Source organism: Taeniopygia guttata, chromosome 10 (genome assembly GCF_048771995.1).
Source record: "Taeniopygia guttata chromosome 10, bTaeGut7.mat, whole genome shotgun sequence".
NCBI classification, from domain to species: Eukaryota; Metazoa; Chordata; class Aves; order Passeriformes; family Estrildidae; genus Taeniopygia; species Taeniopygia guttata.
Genome location: NC_133035.1, coordinates 19,610,001 through 19,633,136, shown reverse-complemented (window position 1 = coordinate 19,633,136; position 23,136 = coordinate 19,610,001). Strand labels below are relative to the sequence as shown.

General features: G+C 44.5%; 1 protein-coding gene across 3 annotated transcripts in view; it reads right to left on the bottom strand.

Annotated features, from left to right (window-relative positions):
* Window positions 1-23,136, bottom strand: part of MAP2K5 (mitogen-activated protein kinase kinase 5) — a 127,115-nt gene that overhangs the window by 19,953 nt on the left and 84,026 nt on the right. For 2 of the 3 annotated variants that reach the window (XM_030280994.4, XM_030280995.4), the window contains exons 18-20: window positions 16,275-16,301; window positions 15,926-15,958; window positions 1,268-1,329 (exon numbers count right to left, since the gene is read on the bottom strand). In XM_030280994.4, coding sequence (XP_030136854.4) covers window positions 1,268-1,329; window positions 15,926-15,958; window positions 16,275-16,301 — 122 coding nt within the window. Of the gene's footprint in view, window positions 1-1,267; window positions 1,330-4,256; window positions 4,498-15,925; window positions 15,959-16,274; window positions 16,302-23,136 lie in introns of those variants that run through there. The other variant, XM_072934089.1, reaches the window with a different exon arrangement.

Below are 23,136 nucleotides of genomic sequence, written 5' to 3'. Positions count from 1 at the left end.
TCCAAATACCCTCGCTCGTTGTAAGCTGAAACCACTGAAAACCGAGGCCTCTGTTACACAAACTTTAATTATTTAGTTACTTTAATTAACTGCTCATCAGCCTGCTTTTTGTGGCTGTATTCGTTACAGGCCCTGGCAGGCCTCACAGATACTTTCTGCTGTATGAGCTGCTCAAAATTCAGTTTTATGGGGTCACTTTGGCTGCAGCGGCCCTGGCGTGTGGCAGAAAACCCCAAAATGTGCCAAACCCAACCCGTGTGGGCTTGGGGGAGGACAAGGACACATCCCTGGAGCAGGAAAATCCTGGATAAAGACACATCCCTGGATTCCTGCTCCCACCCTGGTGGCTCCCTCTGATTTCACCCAGCCCTGCAAGAGGGGATGGTTCTCCCTCTGACAATTCCTATTTTTACAAAATTCAAGCTTATTTCTTCTGCTGTGCATAAATTCCTTCCCTTTTAAAATTATTTTTGGATTTTGAGGGGTGTTGGGCAGTTAAAAAGAGATTTTTCCTTTTGCTTTGCTTCTTTAGGATCTCTTACCTGCAGGATTTGTATCCTCTACTCACTCAAGAACCGTTTTCTTTATTCTACAACCTCCTCTTCTCCCCAATTCTCCTTTAATTTAAAAGGTTTCCAATGAACTATTCCACTTTAAGGACAGCAAATATACCCAGTGGTGTGTTTTAAACCACAGCTCTCAGTAAAAATTACTTACTGAGAAGCCAATGAATTCATCAAGGCCGCTTGCCTCCTAAACATCGAGGCAATTTTAGAAAAAATATTTAAAAAAAAAACAACCCTAAATAATGATTTTACACACATGAATTTTGCAGATGAATTACTTACTGTAAAGTAAAAATTACTTACTGGGAAGCCAATGAATTCATCAAGGCCGCCTGCCTTCCTAAACATCGAGGCAATTTTATACGAAATATTTGAAAGAAAAAAACCTAAATAATAACGACATTACACAGATGAATTTTGCAGATCCATTCTCAGAGTCTCATCGCCCGCATTCAGGGCGAGGTTTATTAAAAAAAAATAAAAAAAAAAAGATAAAAATTTAAAAAAAAGCCCAACCCTTGCAAGTAGTTTTACGACCCTTTGTGTAAATAAGGTTTACATCATGGAAAGAGTTTGCTGAGCTTTGCTGCCCCATCTGCCCGAGCCCCGAGCCCCTGCCCGGGAAGGATGCGGAGGCAGAAGGGCTCGGGGAGCCGGGAGTTAATGGCACGGATCATTTCCACTCTGCAAACCCAGCTCACCATTGAGTGATGAAGTGCACAAATGGCTCCGAGAACTCCCCGGCTGGAAGCACCGGCGATTCCTGGCATTGCAGAAACACAAGGAGCAGTCAGGAGCAGGCAACAGCTTTTATTTCATTTTTTTCTTTCTTTTTTTTTTTTTTTTTTTTGTAGGTACAAAGCAAAATAACAGCAAAACGCACACACTAAAAAATAAAAAATAAAAAAAAAAACCCCCACCCCCTGCAGGAATAATAACCCCAAAAGCCTTCTTTTCACACGACGGAAAGGTACAAATTCTTTGGAGGATGTGTTATAAAACACTGAATTTCAACTAATGAGTATTACACAATGGGTAAAAACATGTGGAAAGACACTGAGGGGAGGTGAAAAAAGGACAATGATAGCCACAGGGTAAAAAGGAAGGTAGGGAAAGTGTAAATGAGAAATTAATGATTATTTAAGTAACACACAAATGGTCTTGTAATTAACAAAGAGCTGTGAAATTATTCTTGTGTTGACCTTTGTTTCTTTCACTGCATTCGCTATTTATTTACACTCATGTTTATTTACACTTATTCATTTTCCAGGCTGTCCTCATATGCTGCCTGTTCACGATTTAAAAGGCAAAAAGAATTTTTAAAATCCAAAAAAAAAAAAGGAAAAAAAAAAGAGAGAGCAGGATTTACCAGGCCAGTAGTGGTAGAAAACAACCAGCCAGTATTTATGGAAATAAAAAAGGGAAAAGAGCAGAAGGGGTGAAAAAAAGAAAGATGAGGAACGGGGAACAAACAACATCACCATTTGCAAAGAAGGGCTTTACGAATTTCGGAGTTTTTCCAGGAATGACGGAGAGCTCCACTGTGTTTATAGTGTAACAGCTCAGGATGTAATGAAATTACACTGCAGAGTACTTTAACAGTGTCATCTCATTAGACCTACACTTGGAACAAGAGAGCCACATAAAACACGCAGCTGCAAATGACTCCATTCTCATCTATTCTCATTTGCTATTAAAAATACCTTTCGGCGTCTTTTTTCCTCCCTGACATCCCTCCACAAAGTACCCTGCAAAGTATGATACATGCACCTATTTAAATTAACAAAGGAATGACTTATTTTAATCTCACTGTGCTTTGGAGTGCTTTGGCCATTTGGATGAGCAATATATCATTACATACAACCTTCCAGCGCTGCAGGCAAGAAACTCGGAGCGTGCAGCATTTGGTGGGAGCCAAACAATTTCTCTAGCACACAACTGTGTCAAATGCATGCATGTATTCATTATGGGGAACGGGGAAATAGCTTTGATGTAGTGGAAAAAAGAAGATGATAAAAGCACCTCTGCAATGTGTGTGCCATTATCAATGGTGGCAGATAGACACGACTGCAGAGCCTCCTGTGTGATTAGTAAATATACATATAATTGCTGTGGCCAATTATCAGAAAAATGAGATCGGTAATTACAAGAGAGAAAATTAACTAGAACTCTTATTAAGGCTTTGTTTCCAATCCGAACAATTGGAAACTGCTGGAAAACACAATTAAATCAAAAGTAGCTGAGGAGTAAAAGGAGAAGCCAAAATTGCTCGACAATTTTCAAAGACTTCTATTAAATACAAGGAGTGTTTGATAGAACCTGGCCAAATTCTCTTTGAACTCGGCCGGGTGAGGGAGAGGTTATTGTTTCCAAACTTAGAAAGGACAGCAATCCAGGCAAGCTTTCTGCTGGAGAGTGCAGGGAACACAAGGAAAGCAGCAGCACAATTCAACTTCTCCACATCAAAGCACTGCCCATGAAAATTCTCTGTATTAACAGTGAAAACACAGAGGGAAACACCAGCCTTGGATTTGCCTTTTCCATCCTCTCCTCCTGCCCGGCAGAGCCTTCCTGGGTTTCTCCCTGAAGCCTCTGGGATGGACCCAAAAGGGACAGGAAAGAAATATTCCAGGCACAGAATCCATGGGATGGACCCAAAAGGGACAGGAAAGAAATGCTGCAGGGACAGAATGGACCCAAAAGGGACAGGCAGGAAATGCTCCAGATAGAAAATCCACTGGGATGGACCCAAAAGGGACAGGCAGGAAATGCTCCAGTCACAGAATGGACCCAAAAGGGACAGGAAAGAAATGCTGCAGGGACAGAATGGACCCAAAAGGGACAGGTAGGAAACATTCCAGGCACAGAATCCACTGAGATGAACCTAAAAGGGACAGGTAGGAAATATTCCAGGCACAGAATCCATGGGATGGACCCCAAAGAGACAGGCAGGAAATGCCCCAGGCACAGAATCCATGGGATGGACCCAAAAGGGACAGGTAGGAAATGCTCTGGGTACAGAATCCATGGGGTGGACCCAAAAGGGACAGGCAGGAAATGCTCCAGGCACAGAATGGACCCAAAATGGACAGGTAGGAAATGCTCTGGGTAAGGAATGGACCCAAAAGGGACAGGCAGGAAATGCTCCAGATATAAAATCCACTGGGATGGACCCAAAAGGGACAGGTAGGAAATGCTCCAAATACAAAATCCACTGAGATGAACCCAAAAGGGACAGGCACGAAATGTTCCAGATACAAAATCCATGGGATGGACCCAAAAGGGACAGGCAGGAAATGCCCCAGGCACAGAATCCATGGGATGAACCCAAAAGGGACAGGCAGGAAATGCTCCAGGGACAGAATGGACCCAACAGGGACAGGTAGGAAATGCTCCAGATACAAAATCCACTGAGATGGACCCAAAAGGGACAGGCAGGAAATGCTCTGGGTACAGAATCCATGGAATGGACCCCAAAAGGGACAGGTAGGAAATATTCCAGGCACAGATGGACCCAAAAGGGACAGGTAGGAAATATTCCAGGCTCAGAATCCATGGGATGGACCCAAAGGGACAGGCAGGAAATACTCCAGGTACAGAATGGACCCAAAAGGGACAGGTAGGAAATGCCCCAGGCACAGAATGTACCCAAAAGGGACAGGTAGGAACTTTTTCAGGCACACAATCCATGGGACAGACCCAAAAGGGACAGGTAGGAAACGCTCCAGACACACAATCCATGGGACACCATTCCCTGGGGATCTGGCTGTGCCCAGCAATCCATCCCTGCTGTTTATTTGAACCCAAAAGCCAGGGAGGAGCTTTTCCCAAGCCATCCCTCCCTCGCAGGGGCTGCCAGCTCAGCTCAGTCCACGCTGCAGGATCGGGATGGGCATCCAGCACTTCACACTCATTTGGGAGGTGATAATTTCTGCATTCACAAGAGATGAAGGGCCCATAATGGAGAGAAAGCTCATTAGGCAGGGGGGGAGAAGCTGATGAGCTGCTCTGGAGCCACCAGCATCCCACTCTGGTTATTCCAAACCCTCTGGGCTCATCCAGGCAAAGGGAGAAGCTGTTCCAACATCAGCATAAAAACCTGGACTGTGCAGCTCCTGTCCTGCAGCACAGCCACTGGATGAGGGGATCCTGCCTGAGAAAGTTTTACCTGGATGCAAGTAAAGGTTAAATCCTATTTTTTCCCCCCATTTTTGGGCATATTTTTCTGTTTAATTCAGGTATTTGATCTGCTGGCCATGGCCACACGTGGGCTGGCTTGTTCTGAGGAGCTGAGGAGGAGATTTTGTGTGGAAGGGTGGAGATGAACACACTCTGGATCTCAGCGTGGAAAGGAGATGCAGCATTCCAAGGATTTCAGTGGACACAGATTTATCAGCTTTTTGCCTGAAAAATGCAAAGCTTTTTGGGAGGCTCAAGGAAATCAAGGTTGAATCTTGAGGACCCCTTCTAGACCAGGCTGCTCAAGCCCAGGGTGTGCAGGTAAAGCTTATTTTGTATCCTGAGGTTTCCCAGATGCTGTCTGACACTCCCAAGAGATGGGAATAAAGGGAAAGAAAGTAAAGCTGCACGTCTGTACCCAGCCTGAGTGCTGGAATATGGTCACAAGAGATGGGAATAAAGGGAAAGAAAGTAAAGCTACCTGTCTGTACCCAGCCTGAGTGCTGGAACACGATCACATCTGCTGCACCCCGGTGACCTGCCTGATTTCCCCACCTACAAAATGAAACCACACTGCAGAGGGAGAGAAAGTAGAAATCCAAGATTTTAAAGGAGTGAAGAACAGATCTTTTCAATTCTGACTGGGAGATGGGTCTTTCCTTTTTGGGAACTGCCACAGCTTTTGACCAGTGTCATAAAGACATAAAGATACTGGGGATGATGCCAAAAAGGCAGGGAAGACACAAAGGGTTCGAAGGATCCATGAAAATTATTCCCAGGACTGGCTGCTTCCCTAAGATCCAAGCAACAATTCCACAGCTGGGATCTGCTGTAGAAAATCCAAGGACTAATCCACAGCTGGGATCTGCTGCAGGAGAAGATCCAAGGACTAATCCACAGATGGGATCTGCTGCAGGAGAAGATCCAAACAATATTTCCACCACTGGGATCTGCTGCTGCAGGAGAAGATCCAAACATTTCCACAGCTGGGATCTGCTGCAGCAAATCCAAGGAACAATTCCACAGTTGGGATCTGCTGCAGGAGAAGATCCAAACAACATTTCCACAGCTGGGATCTGCTGCAGAAGAAGATCCAAACAATATTTCCATCACTGGGATCTGCTGCAGAAGATCCAAGGAACAATTCCACAGTTGGGATCTGCTGCAGAAAATCCAAGGAACAATTCCCAGTTGGGATCTGCTGCAGGAGATCCAAGGAACAATTCCACAGCTGGGATCTGCTGCAGGAGAAGATCCAAGCAGCATTTCCATGACTGGGATCTGCTGCAGAAGACCAGAGCAGCCTCTGATTTCTCCAGACCAGCTGAGCACACCGAGCGAGGGAAGGGCAAGAGGAAAAAAGTTTGAGTGATGCCTTTGCCTTGTGAATAATGAACAGTTCAAGGAGGTCAACCCATTACAACTGAAACCGTTTAATTATTAATTATGCACAATCTATGAGCAAAAGGACAAGTTCAGAATGTTTAATGGGTGGTAACTCCGACTGGACCCTCTCTTGGCATTTTGTTATTAGCACTTGTCAGCAAGGTGCTCAGGCAGAAAGACAAAAACACGGCGGCAGAAAATCCGAGCTGCAGGAGGAGGGAGGGCTTTAAACTTCAAACACTGCTCCTAATATTTAATTTATAGAGTGCCAGGGCTCCGGTATAAACCTTATTGACTTCCCTGGAGTCAGGGGAAGCCACATTATCTAAATGAAGACCTGAGAATGAGCGCACTGAACAATCCCTCCCGAATCCCTCTCTTCTGAAGGCAGCAATAACATCAGGATTTGCATCTTTTTTTTCCCCTCACAGGTCTGAACAAAGGAGGAAAGAACCACCTAAGAGCACATCCAGAAGCCAAATCCTTTGGAACCTTTGCAATATGAGCTTGAATTACAGATCCCAGCGTTATCCTCCTGCAACTGATTATTTGGAACTTCTCCTGCTCTGTTTGCCCTCCCTAAGCAGAGCAGTGGCAGAGATGCTACTGAGCCTCAGGAAATAAATAATGTCCAGAAAATCCACAAATAAACACGGATAAGGCACCTTCATCCTTTTCCTGTCCAGTTTTCAGGTTTGCATGGATAACCTCAGGAAGAAAATCCAACAGCTACAGTTTGGAGCTGCTTATTTCGTTTTGGAAACACTCTCAGGCCCATGAAATTTGGGAGTCAATTCTGACTGGCAACAACAAACACCGAAAATCCCCAGGTTTTCCACACCTTCAGGGGTCTTACCCAACACACAATTCCTTGAGAGTGAAATATTTGCTTGGAACATATCTAAATGCCTGAGATTTATCACATCCTTCTGCAGGAGAAATGCCACAACCTCCCTGAGTGCAAAGCCAGGAATCACAGCTTCCAAGGAACATTTCCACCACCGGGATCTGTGGGAACCCAGAGCTTCCCTCTGGCTGCCCTGGGACCCTGGCAGGGGTCAGAACCCCCCTGGACAGAGCCCCCAGAGACACTGGCTGTGATCTCTGTCCATGGAAAAGAGTTTTCAATCTTACAGGATGAATTACCAGCTCTGAGTGTTTGATATCAGTAATAATTAAGTGCAGCACGGGTGCAAAAGTAAAATTTTAGGATTCTAGATTAGGGGTCCAAAGGGGACAAGATGGAGGAAATTGGGTGTGTCTTGTCCTTTTTCTCCTTCTTCATGCCCTCCATGTTTCACTGTGGTGTTGGCATTTTTCTGTTGGTTTAGGCTGGGGACACACTGTCCAACGTAGGTGACAGATATTGGCACGTTATTGTAAATCCAGCACAGGTAGTTTGTGGTATTTAATGTTTTTAACATCCCACTCAGGGCAGAGAAGACAAGAGCAGCCTCTGATTTCTCCAAACCAGCTGAGCCCAACAGGAGGAAGCTGGAGTGGTGCCACCAGGGTGCTGATGGAAAATCCAGGATCAAACCCACCTTCCTCATCCCCTGGGGCCACCAGCACGTCCTGCAAGAAGCTGCTGCCAGCCCAAAAGGCAGCAGGTTTCATTCCTGAGCTCTGGGAAGGGTTAAAGCCTGCTGCTCTCTCCCCAAAGCTGTGTTTGTGCAGAAGGAGCTGCCATGCTCCTCTGGCTCCAGGGCCACAGGAGGGAAGTTACCCGAAGCCAGCAAAGCAACCCAAAGCTCCTCTCTGCTCCTCTGGGCTCCACGGATGTCCTGGCTCCTCCACGATGCTGAAATGGCAGCACTTCATAAATAAAGCCTGTGCTCTGCAAAGCTTTGCTGCCTTATCTCTTCAGCCCCCAAAATCTCTAGGATTAAAGAATTTTTAGGCTTCTCTCCTACTAAAGCTTTCAAAAAATGTATTTGCTTTTCTGTAGTAGCTGCATTTTGCTTTGTGGCCGAATAGTGATTTTTAAATTTTTTATTTTATTTAATTTTTTTTAATAAGTTTTAGATGCACCAGAAATGCTGCCAGGTGTAATTACAGGTAATAAATGCACTGTAGCTCCCAGAAAATTCTGAGCTGAGGGAACCATAAGGACCACCAAGTCCAACTCTTAACTGGATGGTCTTTGCCTACAACGAGAGTGAATGACAATATTGTACAAACTCACTATTTACTCCTACAAGAACAACTTTCTTCCACAAAATAATTATATATACCTATACATATAAAAACAAAATCCATTTCCCAATTTAGATTTTCTCCTTCCAGACCAACTTTCTTCTACAACACTCCTAAAACTAACCCCACTCTCTCTATAAAAAAAACACCAAATCAAAGCCTGACTTTCTACTTACTCTTACAACTTTCTCCCACAGCATTCCTAAAACAATATCTCTATATAAAACAACAACAACACCAAAAAAAAAAATCTATTTCTGCCTTTCTAGCCAATCTACTTCAAAAGGCCTGCAGAGCCCTAATGCAGGGATTTCTGACAGTAACAAGTTGGCAGCAGGCAGCGCTGGCTGGAGGTGGCTCCCAGAGCCAGACTTGAAAGGATCCCTGGATTGTTCCTGCTCCCCTCCCACCCCGGGCACGAAGGTGAAGGATGATTACATCTCTGCACCTCTTGCTCTTTTCTCAGTAGCAGGTGCCCAAAGTGACAAATTATCCCTGGGGGCACCTCAGAAACTCGTTTATCTGCAGAGGCCAGGCTCAAAGGCCAATGTTTCATCCCCAAAACACAGCCCAAACCTCAAAAACCCTCCTCAAAACCCCAAAGCTCCCGAGGAGCAGCTCCTCAAATTCCTGGGAACAGCAGAATTCCTCTCTTGGGAACGTGGGTGGGTGCTCTGGTTAAATAACCCAGTGGATATTGGGGTTATTTGGTTGTAGCTACTGGGGGATATTTTTCAGAGACCAGAAAAAGGCAGGAAAGAAATGATTAAGAGCAGGAATAATCCAGAGTGTGGGAATAATCCTCCCCTTGCCATGTTGGCTTAGATTTTCAGCTTTTATATATATATTCAAAATTTTTTAGGTTTTATATTTTAAAATTTTAGGATTTTAGCTTTTCTATTTTTCATGTATTTTTCATTTTTCATTTTCTATTTTTCATGTATTTTTACTTATTTTTCATGTATTTATAATCCTGCAATTCTTTAGTGTAGAACTCTAAATTCCACACACAGTGTGAGCTGCTGCTGTCCCATTTTGGGCAGACACAACAATTCCTCTCCAGGCCTGGCAATCAAGGACACCTCACTGTCTCAGGCCCTGAGAGATTTAAACCAAAGTGAGTTTGGGGACAGCAAACTTGGCGTCAATGACTTCATTAGCTGAAGCTGTAATTGGAAGATTAACCCCCCAATATGCAAATGGACCAAAGTTATAAAAGTGTGAAAAACCCATGGTCTGTTTTTTGGGTGTAGGAACACCCAAAATATACCTGAAGGCCCTACAATAAACACCACTGATTTTTATTCCCTTACTTTTGCCTGGCCTCTGTTTTTTGGCAGGCCCAAAAAAGGCCTCAGCCAGGCTCTGTGCCTCTGAAGGGCCTGCAAAAACAGGTTAATCCTTCCAGCAGAAGTGTAATTGCTTTTTCTCTCCAAAAACCCAAGAATTCCTCCCTCTCCTGTCACTCCTCAGGCAGCAGAGCACGGCAGGTTTGGGCACACAAACACAGCCACACCGAGGGGACCTGGCAAAAAACTCAACCCATTTGTTGTTCCCTGTCCTCCCCTGCACCCTCCCGATGCATTTTTATTGCTTTTTCATAAAACACCGCTGCAAATAATCAAGCATGACCATTGACATCCACAAGATTGAGTTTTAGGAACCATTAAATGAGCTTGTTCTCCTGGGAAGGTTCTTGCTCAGGTTGGTCTAAAGGTAATTATTCAGCAATTCCTACCTGTGGTTTTACCTTGTTCCTCTAGAAGTCTCTGAATCTCATACACTGGTAAGGTCACAGTTTCTGTCTCCATAAAACTGTTCCTTAAACCAACTTAAAAGCAAATTATTGTAGGTTTGGGTAGACACACACACACACACGTGTTTAACCTATGGAAATCTCCAAAATGCCAGAAATTTCCAGGTTTCCTACATTTAAATCAATACCTGAGAACCTAAAGAGGAATTCCTAAAGAAATTAAATCTTGTTTCATTCTGAGTCTTGTGGAGTTTTTGTTTTTTACTGCATTTACAGCAAGAGCAAAATGCAGCATGGATTCATGAAGGTGAAGGAATTCAGGAACTCTCCTCATGTTATTTGATCAAGATGAACATCCTGGGAATTTTTCAGGCTATTCCAGTAAGTACAGGGGTATGTTTAGCCCCATTTAAAAAAAAAAAAAAGATAATAGGAACAACTATACAGAAAACATGGATTAAGTGCAATTTAATTTTTTTCCACAGGAAAATTTGAAAACATATTGACAGTGAAATGCTTCACAGCTCAGCGTTAACACTCCACCAGCTCTTAAATGTTCCTGAAGTAAGGATTTAAAAAAGAGACCAAAAAAAAAAAAACAAAACCAAAAAAAACTGTAGAAAGAAAAAAAAAAAAGAAAAAAAAAAGAGGTCTTTGATTTGTGGAGTTTGGAAAGTCCTTGAGCTAGATTAAGCTGCAGTCTTGTGAGACCAAGTATCTCTGTGGGGGCACTTGACAGAAATGCTCAAGAAACTCATGGAAAGCTTCTCTCTGCTTACTCATGAAGCTATCAGGCTAAGGATTCATGAGGACAACTAATTAATTTTTCTTCTCAATTCCTGCCTGGCTTGTTCAAGCAGGCAGGTTTTGCAATGCTGCCTCCTGTTTGTACAAAGCAGGATTTGCTCTTGGAAGTCTCCCCTCCCTGAGCTTCTGATGGAATTGGAGTAACACAATCATTTAAAACTGCAAAAATCAAGTTATTTTCCTCCCTCACCCAATACAATTAAAACCAAATAAACCAAAAGCAACACTTCCATCACAATTCCAGTGAGACAAACCACTTTGGCACCTTTGAAACCAAAATTAATTTATCTCAGGTGAGGAAGAAGAAAAGGTTGGAAAGCAGAGCTGGTGTTTAACTACAGAGCTGGAGCCCCAAGTGCTCCAGGGGCTGGCAGGAATTGCTTTCCTAGAAGGGACACTCCAACTACAGAAAGGTTAAACAAAACAGCCCTGCAGAGCTTAAGGAATATTTAAAAGACCCTGCAGGAAGTTTTCCAGCTTTCTGTCTGTCCAACCTTCTCCAGATGCAGAGCAGACACCTCTAAAGCCGTGGGATCCAAAGGATGGGAAGCTGAAATGCTGAAAAGGATTGGGAAAAAAATGGGATTTTTGTACCCAATCTGCAACCACCCAGGGAATGCTGAGCTGGGCAGAGAGCAGGAAAAATGGCATCTTTAGAAGGTTTCGGGAATTCTGCAGCTGGAATAAATACAGGTTGGATTGATGACTTTAGAGGTATTGTCCAACCTAAATTATTCTGAACAGTGGTTTCCTACTAATGTATTTTGACAAGATAACAGGGAAATAAATACCTACAGCTGGAAGGGCCTTGGAAATATTGTCACTTCTCAACCTGCTTCAAGGGATGCAAAAAAATTGCTATGAACAGAGCTCTGATTTTCCTGAAAAACCTAATCCCACATTTTCTGTGGAGGTGCAGAACCCAGTAACCCACCAGTTACCAAACTGGGAATTCATACCTGCCTCATTTACCTTTTACACCGAGAATTTCTAATGCACCAAAAGGAAAATGCAGAATTATGGTCAATGCTACAGCTGTTGGAATTTGGGAGTGGGATTTGATTTCCTGGGTGACCCTTGCAGATATGAGAGCCCTTCAGAGGCCCAGCTGGGCTGTCTGGGGTTTTGCTGGAGATCTGGAGGCTGAGCAAGGAAGGGAAATCGTCAGGCTGTGAGCAGTGAGAATGTTTAAAACCTATGGATTCTACCTGCAATTTTGAGCATTTTTCCAGTCAAAGAATCATGGGATTGTCAAACTTGGCAAAGACCTTCAAGGTCACTGAGTCCAGCTGCCAACCCAGCACCTCCCTGCTCTCCCTGAGCCTTGTCCCCAAGGGCCACATCCACGCTTTTTGGAACATCTCCAGGGGTGGTGAGTCCACCACTGCCTGGGGCAACGTGTTCCAATGCTTCACAACCTTTTCCACAAAGAAATTGTTCCCAATATCCAAACTAAACTTCCCCTGGCCCAGCCTGAGGCTGTTCCCTCTCCCCCTGTCCCCGTTCCTGTCAGGAGCTGTGCAGAGCCACAAGGTCCCCCCTGAGCCTCCTTTTCTCCAGGCTCAGCCCCTTCCCAGCTCCCTCAGCCCCTCCTGGGTTTCCATTTCTAATTCCTATTTCTACTCTTTTTGTGCATCTGGAACAGATTCCAACGACAAAAGCTTTTAGGAATTGTTTGAAACTGCACCTCTTGCTTTGGAAGCACAATCCCCTTCCATGGCAAATTCTTTGGCTGCACCACCAAAGAAAAACAGGGCCACATCCAGGAGTATGTTTACAATTTTTTGCTAATACCTATCATCTATGTTAGACTGTGAATCTCTACCTTAAACCAACAGAAAAAGTGTCACCATCACACTCAGACATGGAGGACAAGAAAGAAAAGAAGGCTAGGGCATGCTTAAATTCCTCCATCTTGATCTCTTGAATTATATTCTAAAAACTCTAAAATTTCTACTTTTCTACTCTATGTTAATGTAAATATCACACTATTCCAACTCTTGTGGCTTGTAATTCTTCATACAAAGTTGGCATTCTTTTCTATGGGTTAAAATGGAAGCCACAGGTGGTTTTTTTTGACTTTTTGCTAAGGTCTCTGAGCCCCCTGCCAGGGTCTGGAGACAGCCAGAGGGATGTGCTGGACTCCCACACTGGTGCTTAAACGAGCGTGGCTTATTTGGAGCTGGATCAGAGCTCACTCTAAGGCACCACATGGTAAAAAATAAAGGTTCTGGCAGGGATGTTCATCCCATCCACACAATGCTCCTCACTAATTCTGCCATTAAAAAATAATCCCAGCCCTATTAGCAGCCCCATCAGATCATTTCTCAACAGAACCCATCAGGCAGGGTTTGATTTCAGAGGAGCCACCGTGCCTGGCTGCTTTTGGTTCACTTGTCCTGCTTCTCAAATGGTTTATTCATCTTTTCTGTGAGTCAGTTGAAGCCTTGAGAATGAACAAATCCACGTCTCAAACTGCCAAAGGGACCCACTGTGTGTCCTGTATTTCACTAAGAGTTTAAAACCAGCTCCAAAAATCTCACTACTGCAGAGAACCCAAAACTCCCCAAGGAATTTTTATTCCAGTGTCCACTATCCCAGCTTGCCCCAAGCTCCACTCAACCTTGGACACTTCCAGGGATGGGGCAGCCACAGCTTCTCTGGGCAGCTGAATTAATTAATTAATCCTAGGAATTAATATTAGCTTGGATTCCTGCTGTGTTTTGCTGGAAGTTCTACCAAATCCCATCACTACCAATACACCAGAGAGAACAAAGGTCTCCATTTCACCACTTTAAAACATCTCTGGGTTCTCCTGGATCTGGCTCTGAAGCTTTAGCTGGTTCCAGGGGAAGGTTTGGGGGAATTTTAAGACCTCCTTAGAGCCAAGGGGAAAATTTGACCCAGGATAACCAGTCTTGCAAACCAGGATTTCTAATTCTGAAAATTCCCATTCTGACATTGAGTGTGTTCAAAACAAAGCGAGTGGAGCTTAAAACAACTTTCAGCTGAGCTGTGCTCTGTCACCTGGAGCTTCAACAGCCACACTGACCACCACCTCAGGAGAATGATGACTTCACTTGCTGTGGAACATAAAAAAAATCTAAAAAAATACCAAAATGCCACTGGTGAAGGTACTCAGATGTTTACAGCCCACACAAAGTTCCCCGGCTGAAGTTTGTGTGAGAAGACTGGAGCAGCTCTGATCCTGAGGAGATGTGAAAGCTGCCAGAAGGTCACAGAATCCTTTAGGTTGGAAAAGATCCCTCAGATCATCAAGCCCAATAATCCACCCCAATTTGAACTCCTTGGAGCTCAGATTCAGGCAGCAGCACCCACTTAAAAGCAAACCACAGGTAAAACCATGATTGCCTCTAACTGACCTCCCTGAGGATGGAGAGGGACTTCTGCTGGTGGCAATGACACCTCTGGTGCTCTGGAATAGCCACACCTCCACCAAAGATGTGTGGGAGAGGAATAACGACGGAGGGAAGAGGTTAAAGAAACAAAATTCCCCAAAAAGCTCCCAAAGAACCAGATCTCCACAAAGAATCAGGGCAAACAGAGAGAAAACTGCTCTTGACACAGAGGATCTTTGCTCTTTTTAATGTAACTGCACCCCTCAAGGCCCAAATGCCACTTTAAGGAAAGTTCAGCTCAGCCACTGAGGCATTCCCTACCAGAAGCACAGAAGTGCTCGCTGAGGTGAGCCCAGCCAGGTGGGGACAACAGAAAGGAGGACTTGGTGTTGCCCTGACTTTTAAAAGTGTTTTCTTTTATAGTTCTTTTGAAAGTTTTAAAGTTCTTTTGAAAGTTTCCTATGCCTTCTGGTGTTTATGTATTTCTACTGGAGCTCTCACTCACTGTAAATAATGATTGTTTTGATTTCTTCTTTGTGGGAGGAGAGAATTGATGGGCTGTTGGTTTGACCAGTGTGGTTGGAGAGTGGCAATTTCACCCTCCAATCCACTGTCACTTTTGGAATTCTATATACTGCGAGGTCAGAAATAAATTTTGGTCTTTTTCTCTTCTGAACTCACCAAGCTTCGTGTGCTCATTCCGTGTCCAACAGAGACACACTTGGCTCATCCCAAGCTCAACAAAAATTACAGGGACAGGCTGGAAGCAGCTGGATGACTTCAGACAGGTTTTGGGCACATCAGCACCCAGAATTCAACCTGAGGAGCTGGAAACAACCTCCTGCTGGAGGCTGAGGCAGCTCTTCAGAGAGTGGCGTCTCCTTTTTTCCTGATGGAACTCTCTAATTAGCAGTATCACCTTATAAACATTAAAAATGAAGCAAACTCCCGTTTTTTTTGACAGCACACCATTTCCAGCCTTTAAAAAAGGATCCCAGTGGTGATACAGTTATTAAAGAGATTTCAGTCTCTTGGCTTTGAGCTGCTTCTTTTCAGGGAGGAAAAAACCTCCACTTTTTCAAGGATCCTGGAACGTTTTTCAAGTGTTCAGAAGACAGAGGTCTGCCCTCAGCCATCTTCTCATTGTTCAGAGCTGGGCTCCTGCTACAGCTCAGCTGGGGAGGGATGTGGGAGGTGCAAGGAGTGTTCCACTCCAGAAATGTGATGTTTTGCCACTGAAATCCAGTCTCCTGCTCACACCTGCATCTCCTGCATCCCACTATTTAATTGTGGCCTTCTGGTTGAACAGAGATGTTTGGATGACATTCAGGTGCTCAACCCTGATTTTCTCTCCTTGCTAAAATGCCTTTTTGCCCATCAAAACCTCCTTAAACACACCCACATTGAAGATTTGGTTATCCCTGTCCCAGCTCCTCAGAGGAACAACTCCCACCACGAGGCTGCAGCTGCCTTGTGAGACACCCAAATCTTGGATCAACTCAATATTTAGAGCAGAAAAGCAGCAGAAGAGTGGGACCAGGCCAGTTCATGTGTGAGAGCTGCAACTTGTGCTGGGGAGGATGTTGGGCATTGTGCTTCATTAGGAAACAAAATATAAGCTTTCCACTCCATTAGGAATGACTTTAGGAGTGAAAGCACATAAGACGACGACTCACCTCATCAACAATGCACTGCAATAACTGGAGAGGCTGCAATGGCAAGGAGAGAGGGGAAAAAAAAAGTATTAGACTATATGCAATATCTTTACAGTGGAGTGGAAAGAAAAAATCATTAATGCAATAAAATATAGCAAGATTAATCAACGGCAGCAAACTCTTATCAAAACATTGATGCTCAGGATGTTCTATTATTTCTAATGGTACCTAATCTAATACAGGCAGTTAAAGGTTTGCATTTTCTTCAAAATGCAATTTGCTAAGTTTAAAACAAGGCATTCAAGCATGCAGAGGGAGCAGCCATCAGGAAAAAGAAAAGTGAATTTTTTTCTGAACTCATAAAGCTTACCATTAAAGATCCCTGGTTTTTCTGAATCTGAAAAAAGACAATATGTAATTAGCATGTCATAATCAAAATGACTCACTTGGACACATTATGATCACTGAGAGAAAATTATTGCATCGCTGGTGGCAATTTGTGGGCATGTGTTAACACAATTTACATAATGAAAATACACAAATGTTAATAGCTCGCTTCTCATTTATAGGCGAAAGTCAGCAGAATGTTAATTTCACACAACACTTTTTAGTACCCTCCAGGTTGTATTAGAATAGGAAGAAAAACCATAATCCATTTCAAAAGGCTGTTTACGATTCAGATATAAATAATGTTTTATATTGCTAGATTGTGAACACTGGGCTTAATGTTGCAATCATTGCTAATGTTATGAAGCTCACTCTTTTTAAATTAAAAACCGATTTATTTAAAATTGAAATTAAATCATAGTCAGAAATTAGAATTTTGGATTACTGCCAGGCTCTGCTCACAATCCCTTTTTTGTGAAGAAAACTTTAATTATGTGGTTGAAGTATCTACTGCTGCTCAGGAAAGCCTTTAACACTCCACTTTTCCCCAAGTTTTTCATCCAGTTTTCCTTGGACTCTGAGTAGAGCATCACCATCTACGAGATGGGGAAGTTTGGGGAACTTTGTGTTGTTTTAAACTGAAAAGGGGAGATTTATCTCCGAGCCTTTCTGAATTTCTGAACAACCTGGGGGAGAAACCCATCCACAGTTTGCAGGAACAGAACCTCCCACTGCTTCCAGAGCTGCAAAATCCCCTGACCCACGTTCCCCTCGATGATAAAAAAGAAACAAAGGCAGATCCCAACACAAGGAATGAAACACAAAGCACAGAGTGGGGACTTTGTGTAAAACACTGAATTTTGGGGTGCTGCTCTCCCAGCACTTTCTAAGGCACCCCGTTTCTAATGGCTGGGGTAATTAATCACCTGTTTCTAATGGCTGGGGTAATTAATCACCTGTTTTTCTCCAATACACACGGAGTTGTTTGCAACCCAAAGAGAACATGATCCTCAGTGAAAATTCTCTTTTCAAACCCCAATCCTCTGCCTTGCCCCTTCCACTCCATCCTCTCCCTGCCTGGTGCCAGGATGATCAATTTTGGGCTCCCAGCAGCTTTGGGAGCTCTTTCCCCATCCCCAGGCGGGGCAGGATCCTCCAGGAACACTTTTCCAGCTGTAAAATTAGAGAGGAGGGTGAAGACCAGCACGGAGGAAATAGCTGCTGTTACACACCTCAAGTCTTCTCTTACTGTATCAGCAGCACACAAACAAAGTTCCTGAGTAAAATTCTATTTTTTCTAAGGAGGAAAATTCAAAAGTTAATAGGCAGAAGCAGCCCATTATATTTTTTAATCATCAATCTCCACTATTACAATCCAACAGAACAAATCTGCTGGTTTTGCTAATAAGCGAAATATTCTGCGGCTATAAAACCCTTTTTTTTTTTCCCCTACTTCACTTCCAGATGTTAAATGACAAAATAGACTGAGCTTATTCAATAGGGATGATTTGGAGCTTCTTTACATTAGAGCACAGGAACAGTTTTTAGCCAAACAGATCATCAGTCACATTTCCTTCCTGGAAAAATAGCTCTTGTCACGGAAAGGAATCGAGGTGGGGTCACACGGAGCGGCCCCAACACGGGGATGATTGCATCCAATTTCAGAGCAAGATTTAAAATATCATTTCTAATAAAAGCACTCGGCCCTGCTAATGAAAAATCAAGCAACACAAATCCAAGTGTTAGGGAATTCTCGCCGTGACACCGGCGGCGCCGCCGGAGCCCGGCCCAGCCGCGGCCCCGCTCCCACACACGTCGTTACCAGCCTTTATTGCACAATTCTGATGGCAACAAATTATTTGGAGATCATCTTCATAAATTTTGCATTGAGGTAGCTGTGCCACACTACCTGGAATTGATTCAAACCGCTTAAGACACTCAATTACTTTTTAACACTGTTACCCGGTGTAACGACGTCGCCGCCGCTTCCCTCGCATCTGATGATGCAACATCATTGTAATTGATTCATTTTCTCAATTAAATCAAGCTCCTGTGCTCTCTCTGCAATGCCACCGAGACTCCCCAGCTGGATGGATTGCCTCTGCTCCCTGCCTCGGATAAATCGCTGGCGAGGCCACGCTCTGCTCCTCCTTCCCTCCGCAAAGCTGCGGCCGCATTTTTCAACTTGGGAGCGGGGCTGAACTTGGCTGTGTTTATATTAGGCAGATTTTTCACTGCTAAAACCACCCTTGTTTACCTTTTTCCCAGCTCCCATTACAGGGCAGCTTTCACCACCATAAACCAAAGCCGAGCGCCGACAACTTTACGGTCGGGGCTTCTCCTCTTGCCCACAGTTCAGGGAAAAGGGAAGCAGCAGCGTTCCTGAGCATTAAAAACTGCTTTAAAAGGGCTCCTCAGAAAATGTCCCGTTTTTTCCTCCTCCCCTAAGTGCCAGGTTTTTGTGCATTACAGGGAGATGAGAGGTTTTGGAGGCAGGTTCACCTCCAGGGATCCGAGTGCAGCGGCTGCAGCTCAAAAGCTGGAAAATTGGAGGTGCTCCTACCCCATGTGATGCCCAAAAAACTTGGGGATTGAGGAGATGGTTGTGTTTTCATGTTTTCCATGAAGAATTTTAAACAGTGAAATGATAGCAGTGACACGAGAAAACCAGAGTGAAAGGAGGACAAAGAAAAAGAAGCAGGAGATGTTTTGAGAGCACCAAGGAACACTTCTGATATCCTTGTTAGAACATCCCGTGTCCAGCTCTGGGACCACTCAGCTCCAGGAGTTCATGGAGCTGCTGGAGCAATTCCAGAGGAGGACATGGAGCTGCTCCAAGGGTGAAGCCCCTCTGGAGCCAGAGCTGGGGATGCTCACCTGGGAATGTTCCCCTGGAGAAGGGAAGGATCCAGGCAGAGCTCAGAGCCCTGGGAATGTTCCCCTGGAGAAGGGAAGGATCCAGGGAGGGCTCAGAGCCCTGGGAATGTTCCCCTGGAGAACGGAAGGATCCAGGCAGAGTCCAGAGCCTAAAGGAGCTCCAGGAGAGCTGGAGAGGGGCTGGGGACAAGGGTTGGAGGGACAGGACCCAGGGAATGCTCCCACTGCCAGAGGGCAAGGATGGGTGGGATATTAGGAATTAGGAATTCCAGGCTGGGCTGGAATTGCCAGAGCAGCTGTGGCTGCCCTTGGATCCCTGGAATGTCCAAGGTGAGGTTGGACGGGGCTGGAGCACCCAGGGGTGGTGGAAGGTGTCCCTGCCATGGCAGGGCTGGAACGAGCTGAACTTTAAGATCCTTTCCCAACTAAAGCATTCCAAGATTCCACCGTCATTCCCCCTCAGAAAAGTCACTTTTAGCCTCTCAGCACCAAGACTCTCCCTCAGCCACATCTCTGAGCCCTGCCCACCAACAACTTCCCCTGCTCAGAACCTTCTCCAGCTTCCCAAAAGCAACTGAAGCAGCCTGAACTTGCAGAAACAGCTCTGCTAGTTGATATTTTTGAACCTGCCTTGTATTTTCTCTGCCTTTACCTACTGCGTGCGACCGTTCATGATTTGCAGAAACGGGGAAATGATCAATAAATCTGTCCCATTCTCAGAGCATTTCTCAGGCCACAGAAGACCAGTGGAACCTGGATAAACCACTCCAGAAAGCACAATCTCCAAAAAGCACTTTTTTTTTTTTCCCCCCTGCAAGGTTGGCTAAAAATGCCAAAGTTTGTCTCCTGCTTCATCTCCTATTTAATGAATGCCTCTGGTGATGAAAGGCAACTTCTGAGAGACCATCAGGTTATTTTTCTGTCTCCATGGAGATCCTGGGCCGGGAGGTGGCTGAGAAGACCTCTCCCATCCCTTTCACCAGCACAATCAAGGAAACTCAAATGAATCCACCCCGGGTAACTTGGAGGAGTCGCCAGCTACAGCTTTAATTTTCGCTTTTACTCCCTGGAATTAGGACTTGCCCTGGAGCTCTTGTTTGAGAGATTTGCAGGTGACCCGGGGTTAGATCTTCCCATAGCAGTTAACAAATTTTCTCTTTACATATATACTGCTTTTCAAGCTCCTGATAGTGTTTTTTTAATAGAAAAACCCATCTACCAACAAATCATACAGTTATGATTTTTAAGGGAGGCTACACACGACAACATTTATTTTCCTGTGGATTTTAAAAGCAGACAGAAGTTATTTTTCATCTGTACAAATGAGGGTTGAGTTTTAAGAGCAAAAATGAACATCGTGTCCTACTGACAAAAGCTTTATCTCTGCCCTGATATAAAAGGTAAAGGAATATCCAAATATTCTGGTTTCCATGGGCGCTTCACCACCGTTCTTCCACAATTCCTGTGGAATTAAAGGATGATCTTCAGATATATTTTACAATTTCTTGCAAAATTGCAATTGCTGATAGTTCTGCAAGAAGTCAAAGCACCAAACCAGTGAGAACAACACCCCCTAATTTGTTCCTGATATTGTAAACACCCTTCCCCATCCCCATCTGGGGATTTTGCAAATGGCAAACCTCAATCACTGTCACAAAGCAAAAAAAAAAAAAAAAAAAAAAAGAAGAAGAAAATTATTTCAAAATAAAATAATAGACAATTCACAACAACCTTAATATTAAATATATTCTTACAATTATATTACGCTGCTTTTCCCCGAGGTCTCCAAACAAATTTATATAAAGAGATTATTTCATCCACCATTGAACTGCAGCCACTTCTCAGAGAAATCTCTTTACCAGAGTTTAGAAACACAATTCAACAAAGTGGGCATGGAAAGCTCCACACTGCTGGAAGGATTGTGGTGGCAACAACTCCCCTCAGCAATAATTTCTACACCAGAGCAGAACCAGAACACCCTGACAACAAATCCCTCGGTCAGCAGGAGCAGGGACAAGGAAAAAAACCCCAAATTTAGCAAATTGCTGTTTAAAATCTTGGAAATATTTAGGTTGGAAAAGGTCTGCAGGATGACAGAGTCCAAGCATCACCCCAAATGTCTGCAGGCCTCGTTGCCAGCACCACAAAAAGTGGGTGAGGAGAACAAGGAATGGTCAAACAGACACCAAACAAAGAAATGGGTTTGTTCCACCCAGATCTCGGTTGGTGTCACCCAAATGACAACAGAGAGGAACAGCAGGAGAATTTTTGGACACCAGGAGAGGGAAAATGAGCACGACTGAGCAGGAAGACAATGATGGAATGCTCTGAAGCATCCAATAAAAAGTCCAAACCTCCAAAACTCCACAAACATCATGGTGGGATGTCCAGGAACCACTCAGGGTGATCCCTCCTCCTCCCTGTGCCTCAGCCTGGGCATCCCCAGGGAGCTGTGGGATGGTTCAGAGGAGAATCCTGACAGAAATCCAAACAAACCTGGAAACAGAGCAAGGACATCACAACCACCACCCCTCCTGCATCCCTGCTCCGTGTTCACTCCACTCACAACTGCCCTCAGATCCTGCAGCACGGAAAACCTTTCCAGGAACAAAGCAGAGGAGCAAATCTGAGGAGCTGAGAGCCTCCAGCAGCAGATGAATTTCCAGGATTCCTTGCTCTAGACAATTCCTAGACAATTCTAGGATTGTCCCTGCTCCTGAGGACACCCCTGCAGGTCCCTTCTGGCTTGGAAATGAACAGGTAAAATGGTGATTGCTGAAATGTCTCACTCTTTGAACCGTCTTAAAAAATCCAGATCTTCCCTTGAGGAGCTGCAAAATCAACTGTGACTCCCAGGGACAGCTGAAGGGGAGTAACCCAGAGCAATAAAAATTTGGGTTCACCAGGGGAGTTTTCTGCCCAGGCTGAGGCACCCCCATCCTCTCCTGTGTCACTGGGATGTCCACAGAGGGTTGTGCTGCACCCTCAGGAATCAATCAATTTCAGGAAAATCCTTCATGGTTTTTGTGGGAGGAACAGGGTTTGGGAGAGGAATTTCAGGAAAATCCTTCATGGGCATCGTGGCAGGAACGGGGTTTGGGAGAGGAATTTCAGGAAAATCCTTCATGGGCATTGTGGCAGGAACGGAGTTTGGGAGAGGAATTTCAGGGAAATCCTTCATGGGCACCATGGCAGGAATGGGATTTGGGAGAGGAATTTCAGGAAAATTCTTCATGGTTATTGTGGCAGGAACGGGATTTGGGAGAGGAATTTCAGGAAAATCCTTCATGGGCATCACGGCAGGAACGGGATTTGGGAGAGGAGTTTCAGGGAAATCCTTCATGGTTATTGTGGCAGGAATGGGATTTGGGAGAGGAATTTCAGGGAAATCCTTCATGGTTTTTGTGGCAGGAATGGGGTTTGGGACAGGAATTTCAGGAAAATTCTTCATGGTTATCACGGCAGGAACGGGATTTGGGAGAGGAATTTCAGGAAAATCCTTCATGGTTATTGTGGGAGGAACGGGATTTGGGAGAGGAATTTCAGGGAAATCCTTCATGGACATCACGGCAGGAACGGGGTTTGGGAGAGGAGTTTCAGGAAAATCCTTCATGGTTATTGTGGCAGGAACGGGATTTGGGAGAGGAATTTCAGGAAAATCCTTCATGGTTTTTGTGGCAGGAACGGGATTTGGGAGAGGAATTTCAGGGAAATCCTTCATGGACATCACGGCAGGAATGGGGTTTGGGAGAGGAATTTCAGGGAAATCCTTCGTGGTTTTTGTGGCAGGAACGGGATTTGGGAGAGGAATTTCAGGAAAATTCTTCATGGTTATTGTGGCAGGACGGGATTTGGGAGAGGAATTTCAGGAAAATCCTTCATGGTTATTGTGGCAGGAACGGGATTTGGGAGAGGAATTTCAGGGAAATCCTTCATGGGCATCATGGCAGGAACAGGGCTTGGGAGAG